The 22299-nt window shown below is 40.2% G+C and overlaps 1 protein-coding gene across 1 annotated transcript in view; it reads right to left on the reverse strand.

Annotated features, from left to right (window-relative positions):
- The window catches only part of CTCFL (CCCTC-binding factor like), a 39198-nt gene extending 26821 nt beyond the window's left edge, over positions 1–12377 (reverse strand). The window contains exons 1-3 of the mRNA XM_070940076.1: positions 11853–12377; positions 8612–8834; positions 2104–2271 (exon numbers count right to left, since the gene is read on the reverse strand). Of these exons, the coding sequence (XP_070796177.1) occupies positions 2104–2271; positions 8612–8834; positions 11853–12377 (916 nt within the window). The remainder of the gene's footprint in view (positions 1–2103; positions 2272–8611; positions 8835–11852) is intronic.
- Positions 12378–22299: the final 9922 nt, after the last annotated feature.

A 22299-nucleotide genomic window follows, 5' to 3' on the forward strand; every position in this document is an offset into this window, starting at 1 on the left:
AGGTTATGCAAACTGGATTTTTGCTCTTCAACAGATAACTGAGAAATTTATGAATATGAGGAGAAAAGGTTATGGTCTGCCTGTTGATTTAGAGAAAGCACATTATGTCATAAATAAGCTTGAATTATAGAATGTTTTGAGAGTTGCAAGTTGGTTGCAACTGAAGTGATGAAAGTAAAGGATATATAACAAAGAATGAAATGCTAAGTAAACTGAGCAAGGACTAAAGATGCGTGATAAATCCTTCGTTGTTTATTGTACTTAAGGGTAAATGCATACAGCATTTATTTAAGAAAATTTACAGGGCCGCCCAACTCTCTCTCACTGACTCCTGGAGTTTACGAAGGTAAGAATTCTTGTGGTGGGGGTGTTTGGGGGTGTGAACATGCATTTTAATATACAAATTGTGTCATGTTATTGGCTTGGAACCTGAATGAATTGCAATGGATTCATGGACAGGAATATAGATCAAAAATTCACATTTCAAAGCTCAAGGTAAAGTAAAATTTCAATTTAACAGACAGAAGTGTTATACCAGTGTTTCTCAACCTTGGCAACTTTTAAGATGTATGGACTGCAACTCCCAGAATTCCCCAGCAAGCTATGCTAGGGAGAATTTTACTTATTTTTACTTCTAAATTCCCTACCAACTATTCTTCTAACTAAAAATGCACATACCATGAATGGCAGTGCCTCTTTCAAAGGTAACCTCATCTTTCTCTACTCAGTCAAGGGAGGCCTTTGCAAAATGATTCTTCAGAAAATAATCCTTCTTGCCTCCACACTGGCAGTAACCACAGATGGCACATTTAAAGGGCTTCTCCAGGTAGTCCTTGACTTACAACCACAATTGAGCCCAAAATTTTTGTTGCTAAGCAAGACACTTATTAAGTGAATTTTGCCTCATTTTACAACCTCATTGTCACAGAATCACAGCAGTTGTTAATAACACAGCTGTTGAGTGAATCTGGCTTTCCCGTGGACTTTGCTTGTCAGCAGGTGAACATTGCAACCGTCATAAATATGAGACAGTTGCCAAGCATCTGAATTTTGATCATGTGACCATGGTTTTTTATGCCCGAATGTCCTAAGTGTGAAAAATAAAAAGTTGTAACTTCGAACTGTCACTAAATGAACTTTTGTAAGTCGAGTACTAGAAAGGAATGCTAGCCTGCAAATATCAATAATAATAATAATAATAATAATAATAATAATAATAAAATAAAAATACGGTGAGGAATATTCAATGATGCTGATATGAAATAGATTTAGGTGTATTTCCTTTCCTTTTTATCCTTCCTCTTAATTTTTTTTTTATTTTTTTGCTTATCACTGCTTAACTCTTTTTCGTTTTCTGCACTTTGCGTTATGCTATTTACCCTGAAAGGGAATAAGAATACATGGGTATGTACATAAATAGTTTTTAAATGAAAGTACCCTGCTGACTCTGCCTAATGAGAATCCTTGGCCTATCTCAAAGTCGCAAACCCTGTACTAAGAAAGTTGGTGGAGAACTTTGTCTGGATGTACTAGTTCTTTAGAGACCATAATTTTGGGCTTGGCTAATCAAAGCAGAGACTGCAAGGCGATCAAACCGGTCAGTCCTAGAGGAGATCAACGCTGACTGCTCTTTAGAAGGCCAGATCCTGAAGATGAAACTCAAATACTTTGGCCACCTAATGAGAAGGAAGGACTCGCTGGAGAAGAGCGTAAAGCTGGGAAAGATTGAGGGCAAAAGAAGAATGGGACGACAGAGAATGAGGTGGCTGGGTGGAGTCACTGAAGCAGTAGGCATGAGCTTAAATGGACTCCAGAGGATGATAGAGGGCAGGAAGGCCTGGAGGAACGTTGTCCATGGGGTAGCAATGGGTTGGACACAACTTCGCAACTAACAACAAAATCAAAGCAGGCAAAAATTGTAGCTTTCTATATACTCATCAATTGATTTTAAAAAACCAGCCCTTGCAAACTATTCCCAAACAGAAATCTAAGAGATGAACTATTTTACGTGAGATTGATATTCCTAAGATTAATCATAAAAACAGTTGAACTCTAAAGATATGTTCCAGTGAGGGGTTCCATTTACCTGGAAGGCAGACATACCTGTATGGGTGTTCATGTGGTTGCGCAACAGAGAAAGCGTACGGAAACCTTTAAGACAGATGTGACACTGGTGTGGCTTTTCGTGGGAATGTTTCTTCATGTGGCGTTTAAGGCCAGACAGACTGAATGTGGTGAACAGACACAGATTGCAGTATTGCTGAATGCTTCCTGAAAGAAAGTTGCTGGCTAGGTTAAATAAATCATCAAAAGCCACCTCTCCTTAAAGTAAAACACTAATGCTTGTCACACCAGATGGGAACATTTATTTACGTATTTGGTAAATTTGCATAGCTGCCTATCTCACTATGACTCTGAGCTATGTATACAGTTAAAAACACAAGACAATAAAATAAAATAATAAAGATCAATAATAAATGAAAAAAAAATGAAAAAAACCCAATACGTGGGAAACCATATTCAATATTTCTAGCAATACTGCTACTTTGCAGGTTCCATATCCATGTTAGCGAACTAAAAATGTAAATTCTCAGATCCAGGTGGCCTCAAGACCCAGACAAATGACAAGGTCATGTCTTCAGACTCTTCCAAAAGGCCAATCGTTTTGGAGCTAATCTGACTTTAGGAAAAATGATGTTCTAGAGCAGGGACCCAACTTTGACCTGTGGACTTCAATGCCCAAAATTCCTCAGTCAGTCATGCCTCAACCAGCAGAAAGTACTGAATTATGTGGCCCCCACAATGTAGGGGCCGAGAGAGAGAGAGAGAGACTCCTGATCAACACCAACTGGAACTGGCCATGAAGGAAGGAGAACCAGTACAAAATAGTGCCACCTACCCTCAACCCTTGCAGCTGGTCCCCATCTGCTATCTTCCCCAGGTATTTTGGGACTGCCCTCCCAGATTCACCGTACCCTGACCCAATGGTGATTCCACAAGTGCAGTCCCATGCCATCTGAAAACACCACGTTAGAAGGGTTGAGATATTCTATATAGCCCAGTCATGAGATGTGATTAGCGTTATCCTTTTAGACAGTTTTGAAAGAAGACTAGATGGTTTTTAAAGAAGACTAGACAGATTTCTTGGAGAAAAAAATCACCTTAAATTCCAGCTATTATCATCCATCAGACTGCAATATTAGCTTTTGCTTTTTGACTTGTGACAAACTGCTGGACCAGATGGATTTTCCCCCCTGAACCCATATTTCATGTTTTTGCAATTTAAGATGGCAAAAAAGGTAATTCAAATGCACCACTGGCCATTTTCGGTTTATCTAGGTTGCAGAAATCTTGGAGCAGCATCAAATTTTACAGATCTTTTTCTGACTTAGGTGTAGGCAATCAGTGTAATGCACTACAGCGACCAGCCTGGTTAGAATAGAATAACAGAGTTGGAAGGGACCTTGGAGATCTTCTAGCCCAACCCCCTGCTTAGGCAGGAGAGGGAACCCTACACCTCTTCAGACAAATGGTTATCCAACATCTTCTTAAAAACTTCCAGTGTTGGAGCATTCACAACTTCCGGAGGCAAGTTGTTCCACTGATTAATTGTTCTGTCAGGAAATTTCTCCTTAGTTCTAAGTTACTTCTCTCCTTGATTAGTTTCCACCCATTGCTTCTTGTCCTGCCCTCAGGTGCTTTGGAGAATAGCTTGACTCCCTCTTCTTTGTGGCAGCCCATGAGATATTGGAACACTGCTATCATGTCTCCTCTAGTCCAGTGGTCCCCAACCCCCGGTCCGCGGACCGGTGCCGGGCCGTGGAGTACCTGGCACCGGGCCGCGCAGCGGCCGGGGGACATGAACGCTGCAGCGCAAAGGCTCCTGGGCCGTGTGCAATGGGCCGTGCGCAAAAGCTCCTGGGCTGTGCCCCCACCCCTGCGCGCGCTCAGCGGGCCGCGGCGATAAAAAGGTTGGGGACCACTGCTCTAGTCCTTCTTTTCATCAAACTAGACATATCCAGTTCTTGCAATCGTTATTCGTATATTTTAGCCTCCAGTCCCCTCATCATCTTTGTTGCTCTTCTCTGCACTCTTTCTAGAGTTTCAACATCTTTTTTTGGTTGCTGGAGCTCTTCTGAGTACTGGGATAAGCTTAAAAGCTTAAAAAGTCTAGGTCGGGCATATTAAAGGACTGCCTCTGACAGAATTTTACACGTTTCAGGAGGAAGCGCTGTTTACATGTCTGTTTTTGAGCGAATAATATGCTTCCCAGCAAATCAATAGCAAACCAATTTGAAAAAATATGAATTATATCTTCTAATGCTCCTAAAGTGAGATTAAACCAATAAAAGCACCTTTTGTACTATGTCTAATGAACTTGTCAGGGATTGCACAAGAAGGGATGTTTATCAACACAATTAATATGGGGTGGGGAAATACAGGGTGTCCTTGACTTATGACTATAATAAAGCCAGCCCATTGTGGTTGTAAGTTGTGATGACTGAAGTATCACATACCTGATTTTACAACCTATTTTGCAGCAGTCATTAAGCAAATCACCATGGTCAATAAATGAATCCAGTTGTTAAGAAAACCCATTGTTCATTATGAAGAATTTTGGGGAAAAACTGGCAAAAACATGCTCTTTTTAGACAAAAATCGTAAGATCATGGTCACGTGACCCGAAGACACAGCAAATGGCTGTAAATGCAGGCTGGTCGCTGAGTGCTTGAAATGTGGTCACGTGACCATCAGAATGTCTGAAGCGGGTCTTAAAACACCTTTTGAGGGACCCAATGTAACTTTGACCACTTGCTAAGCGACTGGTCGTAAGTCAAGGATTTCCTGTATTACATTTGCTTGCAATTCTTGCATGGAAGATTGGGATTCATTTAGTAAATATTTTTCTTCCTGTATCTTTTTCTTTCCTTTTCTTTTCATACTTTGTAATTCTTTTCTACTCTCTTCTCTCTTTATTTCAGTTTGTATTACCTTTTAAGAATGTTAAATGTTTCAATAAAATGTACTTTAAAAAAAAAAAAAAACCCAAACCACTAGTATGAAATAGGCTTAGGCTTGGTCAATTAGACGTTCATTTTGACTGGATTTTCATGAAATTGTTGATACAGCATTGCAATATTTGCTAGTAAGGATATGTTCTTTTGATTGTCACTGGTTTTTATTGGTGCTTATTTTCATTTGCTTCTATTGTTTAAGAAGCCTTGGGAGAACTGTGACAATCCTTTATCCACAAAGTTGGCCTACACAAATTTATCATAAGTAAATAATTCCATAAATATAATCCTTGCCTTCTTACATTGCGTATTTGTGAGCAGGTCGCATTACTCAAAATTGCAAGATGGATGGCTGTATAAATTGTTATGACAAGTCAAAGGCAGATGGATTAAGTTTTAGACGGATTTTCATCTTATTAAGACAAGCACCATCTTGACTTTCTGAATCCCCCACAGACGTTCCTGGATTTAGTGATGTTGTGTTTTATCTGAAAGGTAAACTGTTTCACAGCTGCATTCCTTAACAACCCATTGTTAAATGTTCTAAGTGATGCTAGATTTTTTGCTTGTAAAACTGAATTACTTACATGTGTTACTTATGCATGTCGGAGCCCTTTAAAAGTACTTCAAAATAACAATTCAGGTATGAGTGTGGTAAAAAACACTGACATCTGCCGACGCAGTAAGAATCACTGAAAATCTCTCTACAATTTTATGTCTTCAGTATTTTTTCATTCATTTTCCAAATCAACTATTTCTGCAGCATGCCTTCTCTTTAAACCTGTTGTACTTAAAATAATTCTGCATCCATTTTCTCTTTTATTTGTCTATACTTTACTGAGGTAGAACAAAACTCATAAAGTGACTTCATTCATTTTTAATACTTACCTGCTTACACCTTTGGCCTGTTTAGCACTAAGCTAAACAACCTTTTGATTCTGCACAGATCTGAATACCAGAGTTGGAACTGGGGAGATCCAAATTCATATTTCTATTTAGCATCTGATTTTGACATAAAAGCATCTAATCCCCATCACCACCACTGTTGACCTGTGCTGTCCACCAATCCTTGAATTGGCAAGACACTATTCTGGCAAGAAAAATGCTGTCTCATTACTGAACCTTATCTTGCCTTTCCTGCCTGTCCCGTTACTCCAGGGCAGTGTTTCTCAACTTTGGCAAGGTTAAAATGTGTAAACTTCAACTCCCGGAATTCCTAATTCAGCTGGGAGTTGAAGTCCGGACATCTAAAAATTGCTAAGGTTGAGAAACATTGTTCTAGGGCAGTGATGGCTAATCTTTTTGCCAGGAGTGGGGGGGGGAGGGGGGAGGAGGGATGCGCATGCACATGCCCATACCCACACTTCTATGCACCCTACCCCCACGTGTGACCTCCCTCTGCTCCCGGCACATGATGGCCCGGTGGGGCCCGTTTTTCTCTCTCCCCAGTCTCCAGAGCCTTTCTAGGAGTCTGGGGAGGGCAAAAATGGCCTTCCCCACCTCCCTGGAGGCCGAAAATGGCCCATTTGCTGAGCTCGTGTGCCCACCGATATGGCTACGCATGCCGCCTGTAGCACGTGTGCCACAGGTTTGCTATCGTGGTTCTAGGGCTAGTACTTCCTTGCAAGTAAATTGGTGACAAATTAAAGATATTTTATAAAATTTGAGGCTGCCTTGGAAGAAGGAAGAAGAAAAATACTGTAAGCCTGAACAGTTAAAGAGACTTGAGTCTGTCCCAAGTCTTGTGGGCAAGGGATGAATTATAAGCAGTATTGTGGGAACATGCCAGAGAAAAGATCTCTATGGCTATATCTGTACTACTGTGATGAAGAAAGATTCTCAGTCTTATCTACATCATAGAACAATTGCAAGAGGAGAGGAAGAGAGCTAGTTCTGTCTAAAGCAGGGTTGTCAAACTCAAGGTTTGATCTGGCCAGAGGGGCCGCCCTGAAAACAGTGAAGGATTGGCCTGTGGTGCCTCTGACAGCGAAAACGGAGCTCGGGAGGGCTCCTGAGCTCTGTTTTCACTGGCAGAAGGTTGCAGGAGGCTGTCGCAGCTGAAAACGGAGCTTGGGAGCCTGTTTTCGCTGGCAGAGCGCTCGGGTCACCAGAGGCGCCCCCGACACAAGTGACGTTGAGCTGACCATGCCCACCCCGGCCATGCCCATTCCAGCCCCCCAAGGTCAAACACAACCCTGATACAGCCCTCAATGAAATTGAGTTTGACACCCTTGGTCTAAGGCATCGGACTGAAAATCAGGAGACTGGGAGTTCTAGTCCTGCTTTAGGCACGAAAGCCAATTGGGCGACTTTCAGCCAATCCCCAGAAGACCGTGAATTCTAGTCATGCCTTAGGCACAAAAGCCGGCTGGGTGGGTGGGTGACTTTGGGCCAATCCCCAGGAGACGGTGAGTTCTAGTCTCTTCTTAGGCATGAAAGCCAGCTGGGTGACTTTGGGGCAGTCCCTTTTTTTCAGCTCATTTCACCTCACAGGTGGAAAATAGTGGGGAAAATAGCAGGAGGAAGAAGCATTAGATATGTTCATCACCTTGAAATTATTTATAAAAATAATAAAGGCAAGCTAAAAAAAAAGAAACCTAAAATAAAAATAAAAGAAAGGACGAAATGAAACTTTATATCCTGGCTTTTGCTCCTTAGAGGAAGGGTGGCACACCTACATAACCAATTATTAGCAAATATCAAGGTTTGGGGAAGAATAATGAGAACTGCCCTAGAGGAGAGCCCTACACTTAGTAGATAGGTCAAGACTTCTTATTCAAGGCAATAAACCTAATACAATACCGAAAGGTTGTTCATTGTTTGAGTTTCTTATGACTTCAATAGGCAACAAATAAGAGAAAGTATTCTATAGTATGGATTTTCCTACATGTCTGCTCCAATAATTCATATTTCTATAGTATTATTGAGTAGTCAATTGACCATGTGATGAACACTCTTAACAGTAAAAACATGAGTTCAGGTTGAGTTACCTATAGATAATTACAAGTAGTCCTCGAATTACGACCCCAATTGTTGCTAGGTGAAACATTTGTCAAGTGAGTTTGCCCCATTTTACGACTTTTCTTGCCACCGTTGTTAAGTGAATCATTGCATTTGGTTCAATCAGTGACATGGTTGTTGGATGAATCTGGCTTCCTCATTGACTTTGCTGATCAGAAGATCGCAAAAGGGGGAATCACATAACCTTGGGGCAGAAGCAACCGTCATAAATATGAACCAGTTGCTAAGTGGCTGAATTTTGATCACGTGTCCATGGGGACGCTGCAATGGTCGTAAGTGTGAAAAACAGTCATGAGTCTCTTTCTTCAGTGCCATTATCACTTTGAACGGTCACTAAATGAAACTGTCATAAGTTGAGGACTACCTGAATTAAAAGGCAACAAGTTAAGGAGGAGGAGGAGGAGGAGAAGCAAGCATTGTTAAGAACTTCTCTGCTGATTGGAGTGAAAGTCCACCTACTTTCCTAATAAAAGCTTAGAGCCTGCTGCTGATGTCAGTGTTCTTCAAGGAACTGGAAGTCCTTCCCTTTACAGCCATAGGTATCTAAAAATAAAACTGTGCAAGTGATTTTATACCTTTCCCTTGCTGGACTATGTCCTCCTGGATCTCTGAAGAAACGTCACGGCTTATTGCAACAGGAGGTTGGGATACGCTGTCCTTGCTCTGGGCTTTATTTTCAGAATTGTGCAACAGCGTGGCTCCATTTGGAATATCCGCTGCGTCAGAGTCAGGAAGAGGGATAATCCTTCCCTCTCCAGCTACGAGGAGCTGCGGGTCCCTGCTTCCATCTCTATCAACCTGTGTTTAAAGGAGAAATATATACAATGTATGTGCATGAAGCCAATCCGATTTCAATGGGGGGGGGGCAGCATCCACAACCAGAAAAATAATTTCTTATACCATATCCTTTAGAAGTTATTGCAATTTTATGAGTGAGAAAATTTGTATATTTTCTCTTTTTTTTCTTGTCAATATTTTTAAATTCAATAAAGTTTGTATTTTAAAATTCAAAAAAAAAGAGAAGTTATTGCAATGATATTCTTTTTTGCCTTATTTATTTAATAAAACACAACAAAGGGAAGAAGAGAGAAAACAATAATAAAAAGAGAGAAAGGAAGAAAAAAGCTACACACACAATAAATAGAAGATGAATCTCGTCTCTTTCTTGTTATTACTTACGACTCAACTTATGACTCAACCATTCAAAGTTAAAACAGACCTCCCCCCAAAAGGAACTTTTGATCTGGTTTTGAAATTTTGATTATCTGCCCCACAGTGATATGGTCACATTTTGGATTCTCGGTATAACCATTATGACAATTTGCAGCACCTTGAGGTCACATGACCACAATTTACTATGTTTTTGCCTGTAGAGTATTGTAAAAATCTTTATACGGTGTATTTCCAATGGGCAAAGCCTGATCTTAAAGTATGCCTTGCATTCAAAAACAGAAGCTGGGTGTTCCCCCACTAATAATGTTCTCCCAAATGGGAACAACTTGCCACAGCCAACTGCGCCGCGGCAAACTCACCGCAGACAACACATTGTGGGACAATTTAACAATTCTATTTAATTATTTAAAATAAATAAAAATTAATTTAATTTTTGCCATTCCCATTTCATTCTGTCCCTCCTTTTGCATCCTTTAATGATTCTATTCCACCATTTCTTTGATATTAAATGTAACTCTTCTCCTGCAGCGAGTTGGCCGTGGCGAATTTTCATAGACCCCTCCCAAATATCCCATTGGTCATCTACCCCTCCCCCGAAGTTTTCACAGGACTCAGTTCTGTTTTGGTGATGTATTTTAAAATGTATATATTTGGTTGAGTTGTTTCAGCCATGGAAATTTTTAGCAGATGTGGATATTGGATCTTTTGATGAATACCTGGCGACCTGTGTAGTATAAACAGAAACTTATTTAGATCTGAAAGTATCTCCACTGAATTTTCTACTGCTGAAGACGTTTGTTCCTTGCTGCAATCAGGAGACAAAGCCTTTGCAATAATTCTTCAACCTTATTTGTGCCATCAGGAATGCAGAAAAGGAGTGTCTGTCTGCTGGTGGGTGGCATCACTTCCAGAAACATTTCACATCTGTTCCACTGCTTGCAAGATACCGGCCTTAGATTTATAGACTTCATGCTCTTTTACGAAAATGTCAGAGCAATTTAGATTAAGAATCCTCATGCTGAGTTCACTGGACATCTATGACAAGGGCTGTGCAATGATCTGATTCAGAAGGGAAACTGGTTTCTGGAGCACCCAACAGGGCTCACAACATGCTTGTTGGCATCTCCTCTTTAAATCAAATCTGTCTTTTCTTGGGACAGAACCCCAATATTTCTGGAACAGGAGCAGCTCCTGTAAAGACTTGCTGATGGGTGTCCTGTGAATATCCTTGTGTGCACTGAATTTCCTTTTCCCCTTCAGATCTGTATTGTTGCTCAAGTTAGTTTCTTTATGCAAATTGTTTTATTTGTATCACCCTACTGCATATACTGCATAGCATACTGCATAGCAAAACCCAACATATTACCCCATTCTTTGCACCTTAACGACAAAGCTCAGATACTCAGATCTGCAATTTGCCAGAACGACCATCGTAAGATTTTTTTTCAGATTAATACATTAAAGTTTAATGCATTTGTAAACTTCATCAGATGCATAGTGTCTACTATCACAAAGATAAACATAAATCCCTGCATACTTCCTTGCTTAACAACAGAAATTCTGGTCCCAATTCTGGTCCTTGGTGCTCTCTGAGTTTGGGTGTTTTCTTGCAGACGTTTTATTACTAAACTATGTAATATCATCAGTGCTAGTAAGGAGTAGGGTTTGCTCCCAGTTTATATTCTAATGGTTTACCCTGTCAATGTTGGTGAGATTGGTCTTAGAGGTTCTTTGGTTGGGCTTGTTTGGCAGTTCCTTGACTGGGGTATTGTTTACTTGACTGTTGGTCTGGTGATAATCTTGGAGTTAATCTATGCTCATTTGGCTGCTATTGCTGGTGGGGAAGTGTTTTGGTCTTTTTGTTCCCGTTTTGGCTTCTTGATTGTCTCTTTTGTATAGTATATAGATCCATGATGGCAAACCTATGGCATGCGTGCCATAGGTGGCACATAGCGCCCTCTCTGGGCACGCGAGCCGTCACCTCAGTTTGGCTCCGCTGCGCATGTACGCATGCCTGCTGGCCAGCTGTTCATTGGGTTTCTGCCGTGCATGTGAGGGGCGTGTGCAGGGGCACGTGCACACGGGATGGAGTGCGTGCAGGGGGACCATGCGCGCATGTGTGGGAGGCGGAGTATGTGTGTGGGGCCACCACACATGCACAGAGGGGCACATGCGGGGGGCCACACGGCATTGCATTTTGGGGGTTCAGTGCACGTGTGCACATTCACACACGTGTGCTTGCACTTTGGGCATTCTGTCAGGAAAATGTTAGCCATCACTGGTATAGATAATTGTTTATGTCTATGTGTCTATTGATGGTAATTTGTCAGAGTGCCAGGCTTCTAACAATTTTCCTAGCATTTTTAGATTTGGCTTGGTCTAGGGTGGTTACAGTTTCCCAATTGAAGTTATGGTTAAATCTGTCCGTATGTCGTGAAACTATAAACTGAGAGCAGACCCCACTCCTTACTAGCACTGATGATGTTACCTAGGTAATGAAATGTCTGCAAGAAAACAACCAAATTCAGACAGACACCCCCCCCCCCCATTTTAACCCTGAGTTACATACATTCTCTTTGTTGCTATCAATTACGGTCATAAATTGAGGTCTATGTGTAATGAATAATCAAGAACAAAAGTTACCTGAATCCCAGGAATATTTGGATCCTTCTCAATTGACCATCTCTCCTCATGAAATCCTAGTGTTTCTTTTGGACCATTGATCACTTCCATCTCATGGAACACATAAAAGTCTTCTGGCAAACTTATTGCCAAGACTTTCCCTGGGTTCTCCTGAATGTCTATGCTATCTGGCATTCTCGCCAACGAGTGGATGAAGCCTGCCTCTCTTCGCAACATAGTGTGCAGCATCACTGGGTGATCAGTTAAACAAGCCCCCTGGATATTATCTTTCTCTGTTTTCAAATGCACGGTCTTCAGCAAAATGAGGTTCTTCTCTCCTTCTGAAGATGATGGGGGCCACTTATCAACTTCTTCCAGCACTTTCTTGAACAAGATGGAATTGACATCTTCGATCTTTTCTGGATAGTTACAGCTACCCTCTTGCCCAAAGGATACATTTTCCCTTTGAATTTTGTTCTGGACACTTTCCTCCATTTTGATTTTAGTGAAATGCTCATCAGATTCTGTGTCCTGCTGGCGATCCATTGTGGCCTTGGGTGTCTTGAAAAAGAGGACTGGAAGAACCACAAAGGAAAGATTTAAGGGGAGGTAATATTTTCCTAGAAGTAAAGTACCACTCTCCCTACCCCACTTAGTTTTGGTTTCTGTTTCAGAATAAAAATAATAAATAAATGGGAAGCTGGAGCCTCTAATGTTCTCCTTATTTGCATGGATGGCTTTGAGTCCCATAAGCACTGAAAAAAATTCTTAGAAAATAAAATTAAGTTGCTGTAACACAATGCTTTGCTCACAAATCAACCCTGAGAAGAAGGCAAAAAATAAATCAAGAACACAGCAAGAGGTGAGAGAGTAGAGGAGCAGGTAACCTTCAGATAAATGAGCTGCTGACCACACTAATTATCACAGGAAAATTATGAACCAAAATGCCATCCAAATGTCCACAATTACATATAGAATTGAATAGAATAACAGAGTTGGAAGGGACCTTGGAGGTCTTCTAGTCCAACCCCCTGCTTAGGCAGGAAACCCTACACCATTTCAGACAAATGGTTATCCAACATCTTCTTAAGAACTTCCACTGTTGGAGCATTTACAACTTCTGGAGGCAAGTTGTTCCACTGATTAATTGTTCTAACTGTCAGGAAATTTCTCCTTAGTTCTAAGTTGCTTCTCTCCTTGATTAGTTTCCACCCATTGCTTCTTGTCCTGCTTTCAGGTGCTTTGGAGAATCGCTTGACTCCCTCTTTGTGGCAGCCCCTGAGATATTGAAACACTGCTATCATGTCTCCCCTAGTCCTTCTTTTCATCAAACTAGACATATCGAGTTCCTGCAACCCTTCTTCATATGTTTTAGCCTCCAGTCCCCTAATCATCTTTGTTGCTCTTCTCTGCACTCTTTCTAGAGTCTCCACATCTTTTTTACATCGTGGCAACCAAAACTGGATGCAGTATTCCAAGTGTGGCCTTACCAAGGCATTATAAAGTGGTATTAACACTTCACGTGATCTTGATTCTATCCCTCTGTTTATTCAGCCTAGAACTGTGTTGGCTTTTTTTGGCAGCTGCTGCACACTGCTGGCTCATATCTAAATGGTTGTCCAGATCTGAATTGCAAATCTCCAGGAAAACCAGGTAAAAGAGTTATAATTTTCTCTTTACTTCTATCTTGTGATTGTCCACAATTCTGTCCCCCATATTTGGTAAACTTAGTTTAGAGGGACCAGTAAGAAAAAAATTCAATAGCTTACTAGGGCTGGACCATTTTTCAACACTAACCCACTGGTGGCGCAATGGTTAGAATGCAGGCTGACTCTGCCCACTGCCAGGAGTTCAATCCTGACAGGTTCAAGGTTGACTCAGCCTTCCATCCTTCCAAGGTCAGTAAAATGAGGACCCAGATTGTTGGGGCAATATACTGACTCTGTAAACTGCTTAGAAAGGCCTGTAAAGCACTATGAAGCAGCATATAAGTCTAAGTGCTATTGTTATCATCTAGGTTCTAACCCTGGGTCAGGTCCGTATTTGGTGGGGTTTTTTAAAATCCTTTTGAGATTTTAAAAGGAAATGCTAAACAATAAAATCGTATCTCCCAGCTTTTTGTCCTGCTTTGGCAACCCTCCAAACTAAATGAAGTTCTTGGCTATAAAAGTGCACTTTCTATTTTAACCTCAGGGGCAAACACTTTACAAGGCATAATTTATGTACTGTACAGTAACATTAAAACTCTTCCTCATCCACCCGAAGCAGCAATCGGGGAAAGTAAAATTTATTTCCCTTTTCCTACAAAAGCTCAAAAGCATAACATCACTTGTCCTGATTTGCAAGCAAGACATCAAGATTAATTATTAAGAATTTGATCTTTTTTTTAAGGAGGCCCAATTCCTAATTTTTTTACTGTCTAGCATGACTTACACTTTATTTTTTTAAATATATTTATTAATTTTTTTCAACATTTAAAACACAAAACACAAATTTTCACTCATTACAGCTTTTCCATATCAGTATCAATATCATCCATAACATTCATATTTACCGTATTTTTTGGAGTATATGATGTACCTGACTATAAGACGCACCTAGCTTTTTTGGTTAGGAAAAGAAGAAAAAGAAATCTCCCTCTGCCTCTGAGCAATTTTGCCTCCTTAGAGCAAACAGCCTGCTTTACTTTCATTTTCGTTTTCAGCATAGCTTGATTAGCACAAGGGGAAAAAAAATCTGCTCCAGCAATTTTCTTCCTTGTAGCAAGCAGCAGAGGCCCCACAAAACAGCTGAGAGTCGGGAGGCAGATCCAATCAACTTGTGCTAATTAGGCTGTGCTGAAACTGAAAGGAGCAGTTTTTTCTTGCTGTTTGCTGCAGGGAGGTAACTGCTGGGAGGCAGAGGCCAAAGGGTGGGGGCCAGTGGGTGGGCAGGGCTACATTCGGTTTATAAGACGCACCTAAATTTTCATCCCCTTTTGGGGGGGAAAAGGTGCGTCTTATACTCCGAAAAATACAGTACATAAATACTATTTCTATACTTCACTATCCTATATTATACCATTGATTAAATTATAATAATATCTACTCACATATAATTACATTATCATCAATATTATATCGTTCTTATACATTATATATTTTACTTTATACACCTTACGCATTAATTTTACTCCTATTCTCAAAGCAGGTATACCATCTACTCCAAACCTGGTAGTACACAGATTCTTCTCTCTCTTTCAATTCCATAGACAGCCTATCCATTTCTGCACACTCATAAATTTTTCTTATCATCATTGCTTCTGTAGGGATATCAATCTGTTTCCAGTTCTGTGCGAAGATGATTCTGGTTGCCATTAATATATGTAATATTATGTACTGAAATTTTTTACCCATTTTCCCATCTAGAATGCCCAAATTAAATAGTTCCGGCTTCAATTCAATCTTTTGTTCAGTTATTTCTTCCAAACATTTTCTTATCTTATGCCAATACTTCCTTGCTTTGGGACAAGTCCACCACATGTGGTAGAAAGTTCCGTGTTTATAGCCACATCTCCAGCACTCAGGTAAACAGTTTGAAAACATTTTGGCTAATCTGGTTGGTGGTAAATGCCAATGGTAGAACATTTTATAGAGGTTTTCCTTATAGGCAGCTGACATTGTTAATTTATATTTTTTCTCTCAAAATTTATCCCAATGGTCTAATTCAATACTATATCTGAAATTCCTAGCCCAACTTATCATCGTCTCCTTCACATTTTCTTCTTCCATTTTAAATCTTAGTAAGAAATTATAAGTTTTGGTAATTATTTTTCCCGTTCCTAATAGTATTTTATCAAGTTCCAATTGTTCTCCATAAATGCCATATTGTTTTAGATCTTTTTTATATCTTGTTTTAATTTGGAGATAGGGCCACCAATCAATCTTTATTCTTTTGTTCCAGGTCCAATTTTAAATTTCCTCGTTCATCTAATAATTCCGAATACCTCACCACCTTATTTAAATCTAATATGTTTGGGTAAATCATCATCTCCATTGTTGATAGCCAAATTGGGATTTTCATGTAATGATTTTTCCTAATTTTTTCCCAGATGTTTATCAAAGCATTTCTCACTAAGTGTCTCTGAAAATATGTGTGGTTTTTGTTTTTCCCTTCCCAAAGAAATGCACGCCAGCCGAGTTGGAGATTGTGGCCCTCTAATGTTAATACTTTTATTGTTCAGTTGGATCCAATGTTTAATCCACGTCACGGCTGCCGCTTGATAGTATAGATCCCAGTCAGGGAAGCCAAAACCTCCTTTGGTTCTAGAATCTTGTAGAAGTTTGAGCTTTATTCAGGCTTTTTTCCCCAACCAAATAAATGTTGCTATTATTTTGTTTAATTGTTCAAAGAAATTTCCCCCCAATTTTATTGGTACTGTTTGGAAGAGATACAAAAATTTGGGTAATATATTCATTTTTTTTGTGCCGATTCTGCCAATTGAAGATATTTGTAATTTTGCCCAATTATCTAAACCTTTTTGTATCTGTTGTACCAATTTTTCATAATTGTCCTCTTTTATCGAAGAACATTTCACCGTTAACCAAATTCCCAGGTATTTCACTTTTTTGACAATTTGGATCCCCAAGTTCTCTTCCAGTTCCTCATTTTGCCTGTTAGTAAGATTCTTAGTTAGTATTTTAGTTTTTTCTTTCTTTATTTAGAGTCCTGCCATTTCACCGAATTCTTCAATTTCCTGTAATAATATGGTTCCCATTTCTAGAGGATCTTCTATAATAAAGGCCAAATTGTCCACAAAAACTTGTACTTTGCATTCTTCCTGCCTAATTTTCAATCTTTTTATTCCTGGATTTTGCCTAATTTGTAACAGTAAATATAAATAGAAGGGGATAATGGACATCCCTGTCTCACCCCTTTAGATATACTAATATCCTCGGTTGTTTCCCCATTTAATATTATCTTTGCCGATTGGTTGGAGTAAATCGCCCTAATCGTTCCCGTAAATTTCCCCCCAAAATTCAAAAAATTTGATTTATAAGAAAATTCCAATTTAAATTATCAAAGGCTTTTTGAGCATCTACGAAAAGTAGCGCCACTTGCTTTTCTGAATGGGGCTCATAATATTCCAGTGTATTCATTATAATCCGTATGTTATTTCTTATATGCCTACTGGGTAGAAACCCATTTTGGTCAGAATAAATAATTTCATTTAGTATTATTTTGACTCTTTCGGCCATTATTGTCACAATAATGTGACAATAATGATTTCTTTAATTCCATCTCATATTTTAGAAAGGTCAAATTAGGTTCTCAATATTAATTGATCTCACATGCTGGCAACACACATTCATTTTTTTTCAACTTTGGATTATTCCTAAAGTGGTACAAGTCCTTGTGATCCTTTCTCTTTCTAATCCTCAAACTCTCACTTCTTTTTTTCAGTTATGCTCTTTTAATTGCTTTGGCTGCCTATAGCAAATTAAAGGGAAAAAATCTCTAGAGGGGGAACAGATTTTTTTTAAAAATATATTCATTTGATTAAGATTTTGCTATGCCATAAATGACTAACATGACCTGCTTGGGTATTTGTGTACATAATATTTAATAGCACAAGAAACTCCCCCTTATTAAATTATTCCTCTACCAATCTGATTTCTTAAAGTAGCTCCCTTTAGTAAGACAAAAACCGGAGGGGGGGGGTACGGTTTCTCAAATTCAATTATATACTTTAATTTCTCTATTTTTGTTTATATCCAGTTTCACATTATTTTGGATTTTCAATCTTCCAGATCCCACTTGAATAGTTTTCTTTAGAAGCAATGCTTTCCATCTTGCACCATATTTACAAAAAAAAAAAAAAGGTTTTGCAGAGTCCCTTTTTTTTTATAACTGCACGCTCAGAGCATGTTTCACTCCCCATACATTTTTTTTTACATCTTGCTTTCCGATTAATTCCTAATCCGTAACGTGCGAATGTGATTTGAATTGGACCCATGCTGAAGCAATTGATTCCGCCGGACTTTAAAAAAATACCTCCAAGGCGCCTTAAAAATTTATTTCTAATGAAATCGGCCGAACTTAATAAGGAATAAACTTAATGGGAATAAATAGCCCGCACATTTAGACCTCCGTGGGAAATTCCTATTTAACTCGGTTCCTGAATGACTACACAGGGCGTGCAGAGTTTCTGCGCACCGGGCAGCATTTCAGAGTATTTACTCGGAAGAAATAACTATTGGATTACTCCTCTTAATCCCCATGAATACTTACTGTGGAAAAATACTGAGATTTACTTCTAAGCAAATAGGGGCATAGGAAACTCCCCACCTCAAATCTTCTGTCCGGGGGGAATCCCTTCTACCTGAATCCTCTATTTCCCGCCTTTTCCTACAATTTCCAGATTTCCCCCAAAGCCGCAAATTAACTTTGTACAGAACTGGTGTCCCGTCGTGCCGTTTCCCCCCCCCCGCCCCCATTTTTATTCTGCTCACTTCCCGACCCAAATCTGAAGACCCTTTTTTGGATGCCAGCGGAGCCCCCACCATCCTGAAAGCACAAAAAAAAACCGACCCACAATTTCTCCTCTTCTTCCAGCAGAGCGAATTGTCTCTTCTGCACAAACTGGAGGCTTCTTCCCACCCTCCCAAACATTGCAAGCCAAACGTTGCAACCTGGCTTGTTCGGGACGCACTCCAGTCCGTTGCACGTTTCTTGGAGAATGGGTCCCTCCAATCCCTCCCAGGGTGGGAGAGACTTTTCTCCAAGTAAAATAGTAGCCCAGAGGGTGCTGAAAGATAACGAAGAGTTTAAGGTGTCTTCACCAACGTGGCTTTGGTGTGTAAATGGGAATCGGGCTTTACTCCTGTGCAGGATTACTACTTGGAAGTTTCATTCAGCTCTGTGGAGGGAAACATTCATAGACAGGAACTGTCTGTGTGCTGCTTACTCACAAGTAAGCAATTGGCATCCAGCTGAAATCCTAAACAAATATCAGTCGTGGCTTCATTCAGAATTTTATTAGGAAGTTACCTTCTAAGCTAGTTGGGATGATTACCACAGCAAGCAAAAGGCCTAGCATATTTTGAGCCTAAATGGGAAGGAAGCAAAGGGGTGTTGTTCTGGTAGTGTTGGAATAAGTTAGCACCTACCCCTTTCCTAGAAGAATGAAATATTTTAGGAAATATTAAAAAGGCAGAATATTATGTTTCCCTGGATGAGAAATGAGAAGCATGTTTTAAAGACGAAGCAGCTCCTATCTTCCTGCCCGCACCCTTTGTCAATGGGCCAGAGGCAGAAACTCAATCTTTGTCAATGGACCATCATCTGCAACACAATAGGACCCTCTAGCAAGAGAAACTCACCACATGGCACCTGGGAAGATTACATCAGCCAGCAAGGCTAGCTAAGACCCCTACCTCCTGGGAGTTTGACAACCAATCAGGATACTCTTTCTGGGCCCCAGGAAGTTCAAAGCCAGAGAGGGCATAAAACCTGGGGACTCGCAGCATCTCAGCCCAGGAACTCAAACCATGTGATCCTGTCCTCCATAAAACCATCTTTCCAAGCAGTCTCCATGTTTCCAGTGTCTTTTTCCCCACTTGGAGCTGAACCCAGAAGGATATTTCTTCCTACACTGTCTTTCTTCAAAGAAGTTGTGTCTTTCTTCAGCATTGGAACTTCATTTCAAGATGCACAGAATTGTCTCTTGTGGCAGTGTGTTTAATGGGATGTGCAATTAAATTCACAATGGATCCTGGGATATTTTTTTTTCTCTGCAAAGAAAGCTCAGGGCAAACCCGGATTTCCCCTGCATGTCAGGGGAAAGGTGAACTCCACAACAGCTGACGCTTGTGGCAATCTTAATGGGGCCTAGATGCTTCAAAAGATAAGATTGAAAATTTGCACATCTTCACGGTCATAAATGAATGGGTGCTACCTTGTTTATAGCCAGATCTTTTTATAATACCCTTCCTGCTTTGTAAATATGGCCACTTAAACCTTGCCCCCAGTGGTGACAACAGGAAGGTAGAATAATATTGTATTCCCAACCATGATCATCTCACTGTGTGTTCTGGGACAGAAGTCAAGGCTGTGGCACACCCTGGATTCTGTGGGAACTTGCAGTGTTTTTGTGAAAGACTAACAAAGGGGGGGGGAATCATTTGAACAGAGCCGATTTTCAGTCACTATACCTTTGCATCTTGAATCACAGGTTCTGGGATTTTTATTTTTTTTAACTAACAGGTTCTGCAGCCTGGTAAAGTTTAAGTACCTCTGCTCTAGAGCACATTTTGACATCTCAGTCTTACGTAGTCACTTGTTAGAAAGCTGCACTTCCTTGCTTCAGCCAGCAATTATAGATAGTTTGCTGTGAGTTATTGAAATACCAGGAATATTGCAAAATTGGTTGATGTAGAAATGGCTGTCAGGAATGTCCTACAAAACAGAGAACAGTTTTCACCATTATTAAGCAATCTAATATCCTGGTATTATGCCTCCTCTGGATTGCATCCAATTGCATTTGCTGACCAGGGCAATGGATTTCTTCTCTTCTAGCATTGTCCTTTTGTCTTTCCAGTGTTCTGGCCTGGAAGAGCCAATGGATCTTCCGGAGAACATATGCATCATATGTGGAGAATGCTGCTAGGAGAAGGTGGGCATGCTACAACATGAACAGAAGATTAATCATCCATAAAGCATGTTGCTTTATCATATTGCTGGGACTGCAAATTTTAATATCTGAAGTATAGTGGGGTGGGCACCAGGTTGGGGAAGTCTGATTCCTTGGACTGGTAACAGCTCTTTAGTTTTCAAAAGAGACATTTGTCAGTTGGACTCTATATTTGAAGAAAGCTGCAGGGAGACTAATGTAAGGTTTCTTGCATCTTGATGCATTTTTTTTTCATAATGAATGAAATGGGACAAATGTACAGGTAGTCCTTGGCTTACGACCACAATTGAGCCCAAAATGTATGTTGTTAAGTGAAACATTTAAGTGAGTTGTGGTCTGTTTTACGACTTTTCTTGCCACAGTTGCTAAAGTGAACCATTGCAGCTGTTAATTTAGTAACGTTGTTAAGTGAATCTGGTTTCCCTGTTGACTTTGCTTGTCAGAAGGTCGAAAAAGGGGATCAAATGACTCAAGGACACAGCAGTGGTCATAAATGTGAGTGAAGCATCTGAATGTAAATCATGTGACCATGGGGATGCTGCAGCAGTCATAAGTGTGAAAAACAATCATAAGCCACTTTTTTCAGTGATGTAATTTTGAACAGTCACTAAATGAACTGTTGTAAATTGAGGACTACCTGTAATTCTAAATTGCTATTCATATGTTGTTGTGGCCCCTTAACCCAGCAATAATATTTCCAGGCAAGTTTGGGATGCGATCCAAATTCTAGGTTGCAAAATTGACTAATCTGAAAGAATATTTGGTGCTACAGTCCTGTTCCACTGCCTTAACTATATCCGTTAAGGCAAGGATCTGCAACCTTAAACACTCAAAGAGCCATTTGGACACGTTTCCCACAGAAAAGAAAATACCAGGAGCCACAAAACCCTTCCCGTGCCTGACTATTTCTTGAGTGTCACAAAACTTAGCATATGGCCCTTAGCATAGGGCCTGGTGGCTCAGCAGACTGATAGCATTGTGATTAACACCAGCTGTCTGCAATTACTGTAAGTTCGAATCTCACCAGGCTCAAGGTTGACTCAGCCTTCCATCCTTTCTAAGGTAGGTAAATTGAGGACCCAGTCTGTGGGGGCAATAAGCTGACTTTGTATAAATATACAAAAGTATGAAGGCTATTGCTGAGCACATTGTAAGCCGCCCTGAGTCTCCGGAGAAGGGCGGCATATAAATCAAATTAAAAAAAAATTAAACATTCTGTTTTCTTCTGAAACTTTTCTTTTCTTGGATTTATCCAGGAAAATCCTAGGATGCCTACCGGGGGCTGAAAAAAACTCAATAAATCGTGTGCCAGCAGGTGTCACACATTGGCTATTGTGACGCATATTTTGAGTGACAGGGAGCTGCAACAGAAGGGTGAAAGAGCCACATGCAACTCCAGAGCCACAGGTTGCTGACCCCTGCTTTAGGGCAATGTTGACTGAAGAGTTCTGGGAGTTGTATTGCACAAGCTTGAGAAACACTGTATTTGGTATCACTGCACTCATTGAACAGCTATGGTGAGCCCCAATACCATCCTTTTCACAGTATTTCTGCAGCATTCTTAGCCTTTGAGTAATCTGGTGTTTGTGAAAGCATATACGGTGCAATAGTTGTTTTCCATTAGCTCATGTTCTAGAGGCATCAATTACAAAACTGATACCATTTGTAAAACCTTTGCCTCTATTTCTGAGTAGTTCCACTTCAAAGCTGTTTCTGTCCTTGCTGCAATTCCCATTGGCATTTTATATCTTCTCCACAAAGCCTGCCTTTTCCTTCTGTTCACTGACACTGAAGAGC

This window comes from Pituophis catenifer, unplaced genomic scaffold, assembly GCF_029215685.1.
Source record: "Pituophis catenifer annectens isolate HBS135680 unplaced genomic scaffold, rPitCat1.0.hap2 SCAF_3, whole genome shotgun sequence".
In the NCBI taxonomy this organism is placed as follows: Eukaryota; Metazoa; Chordata; class Lepidosauria; order Squamata; family Colubridae; genus Pituophis; species Pituophis catenifer.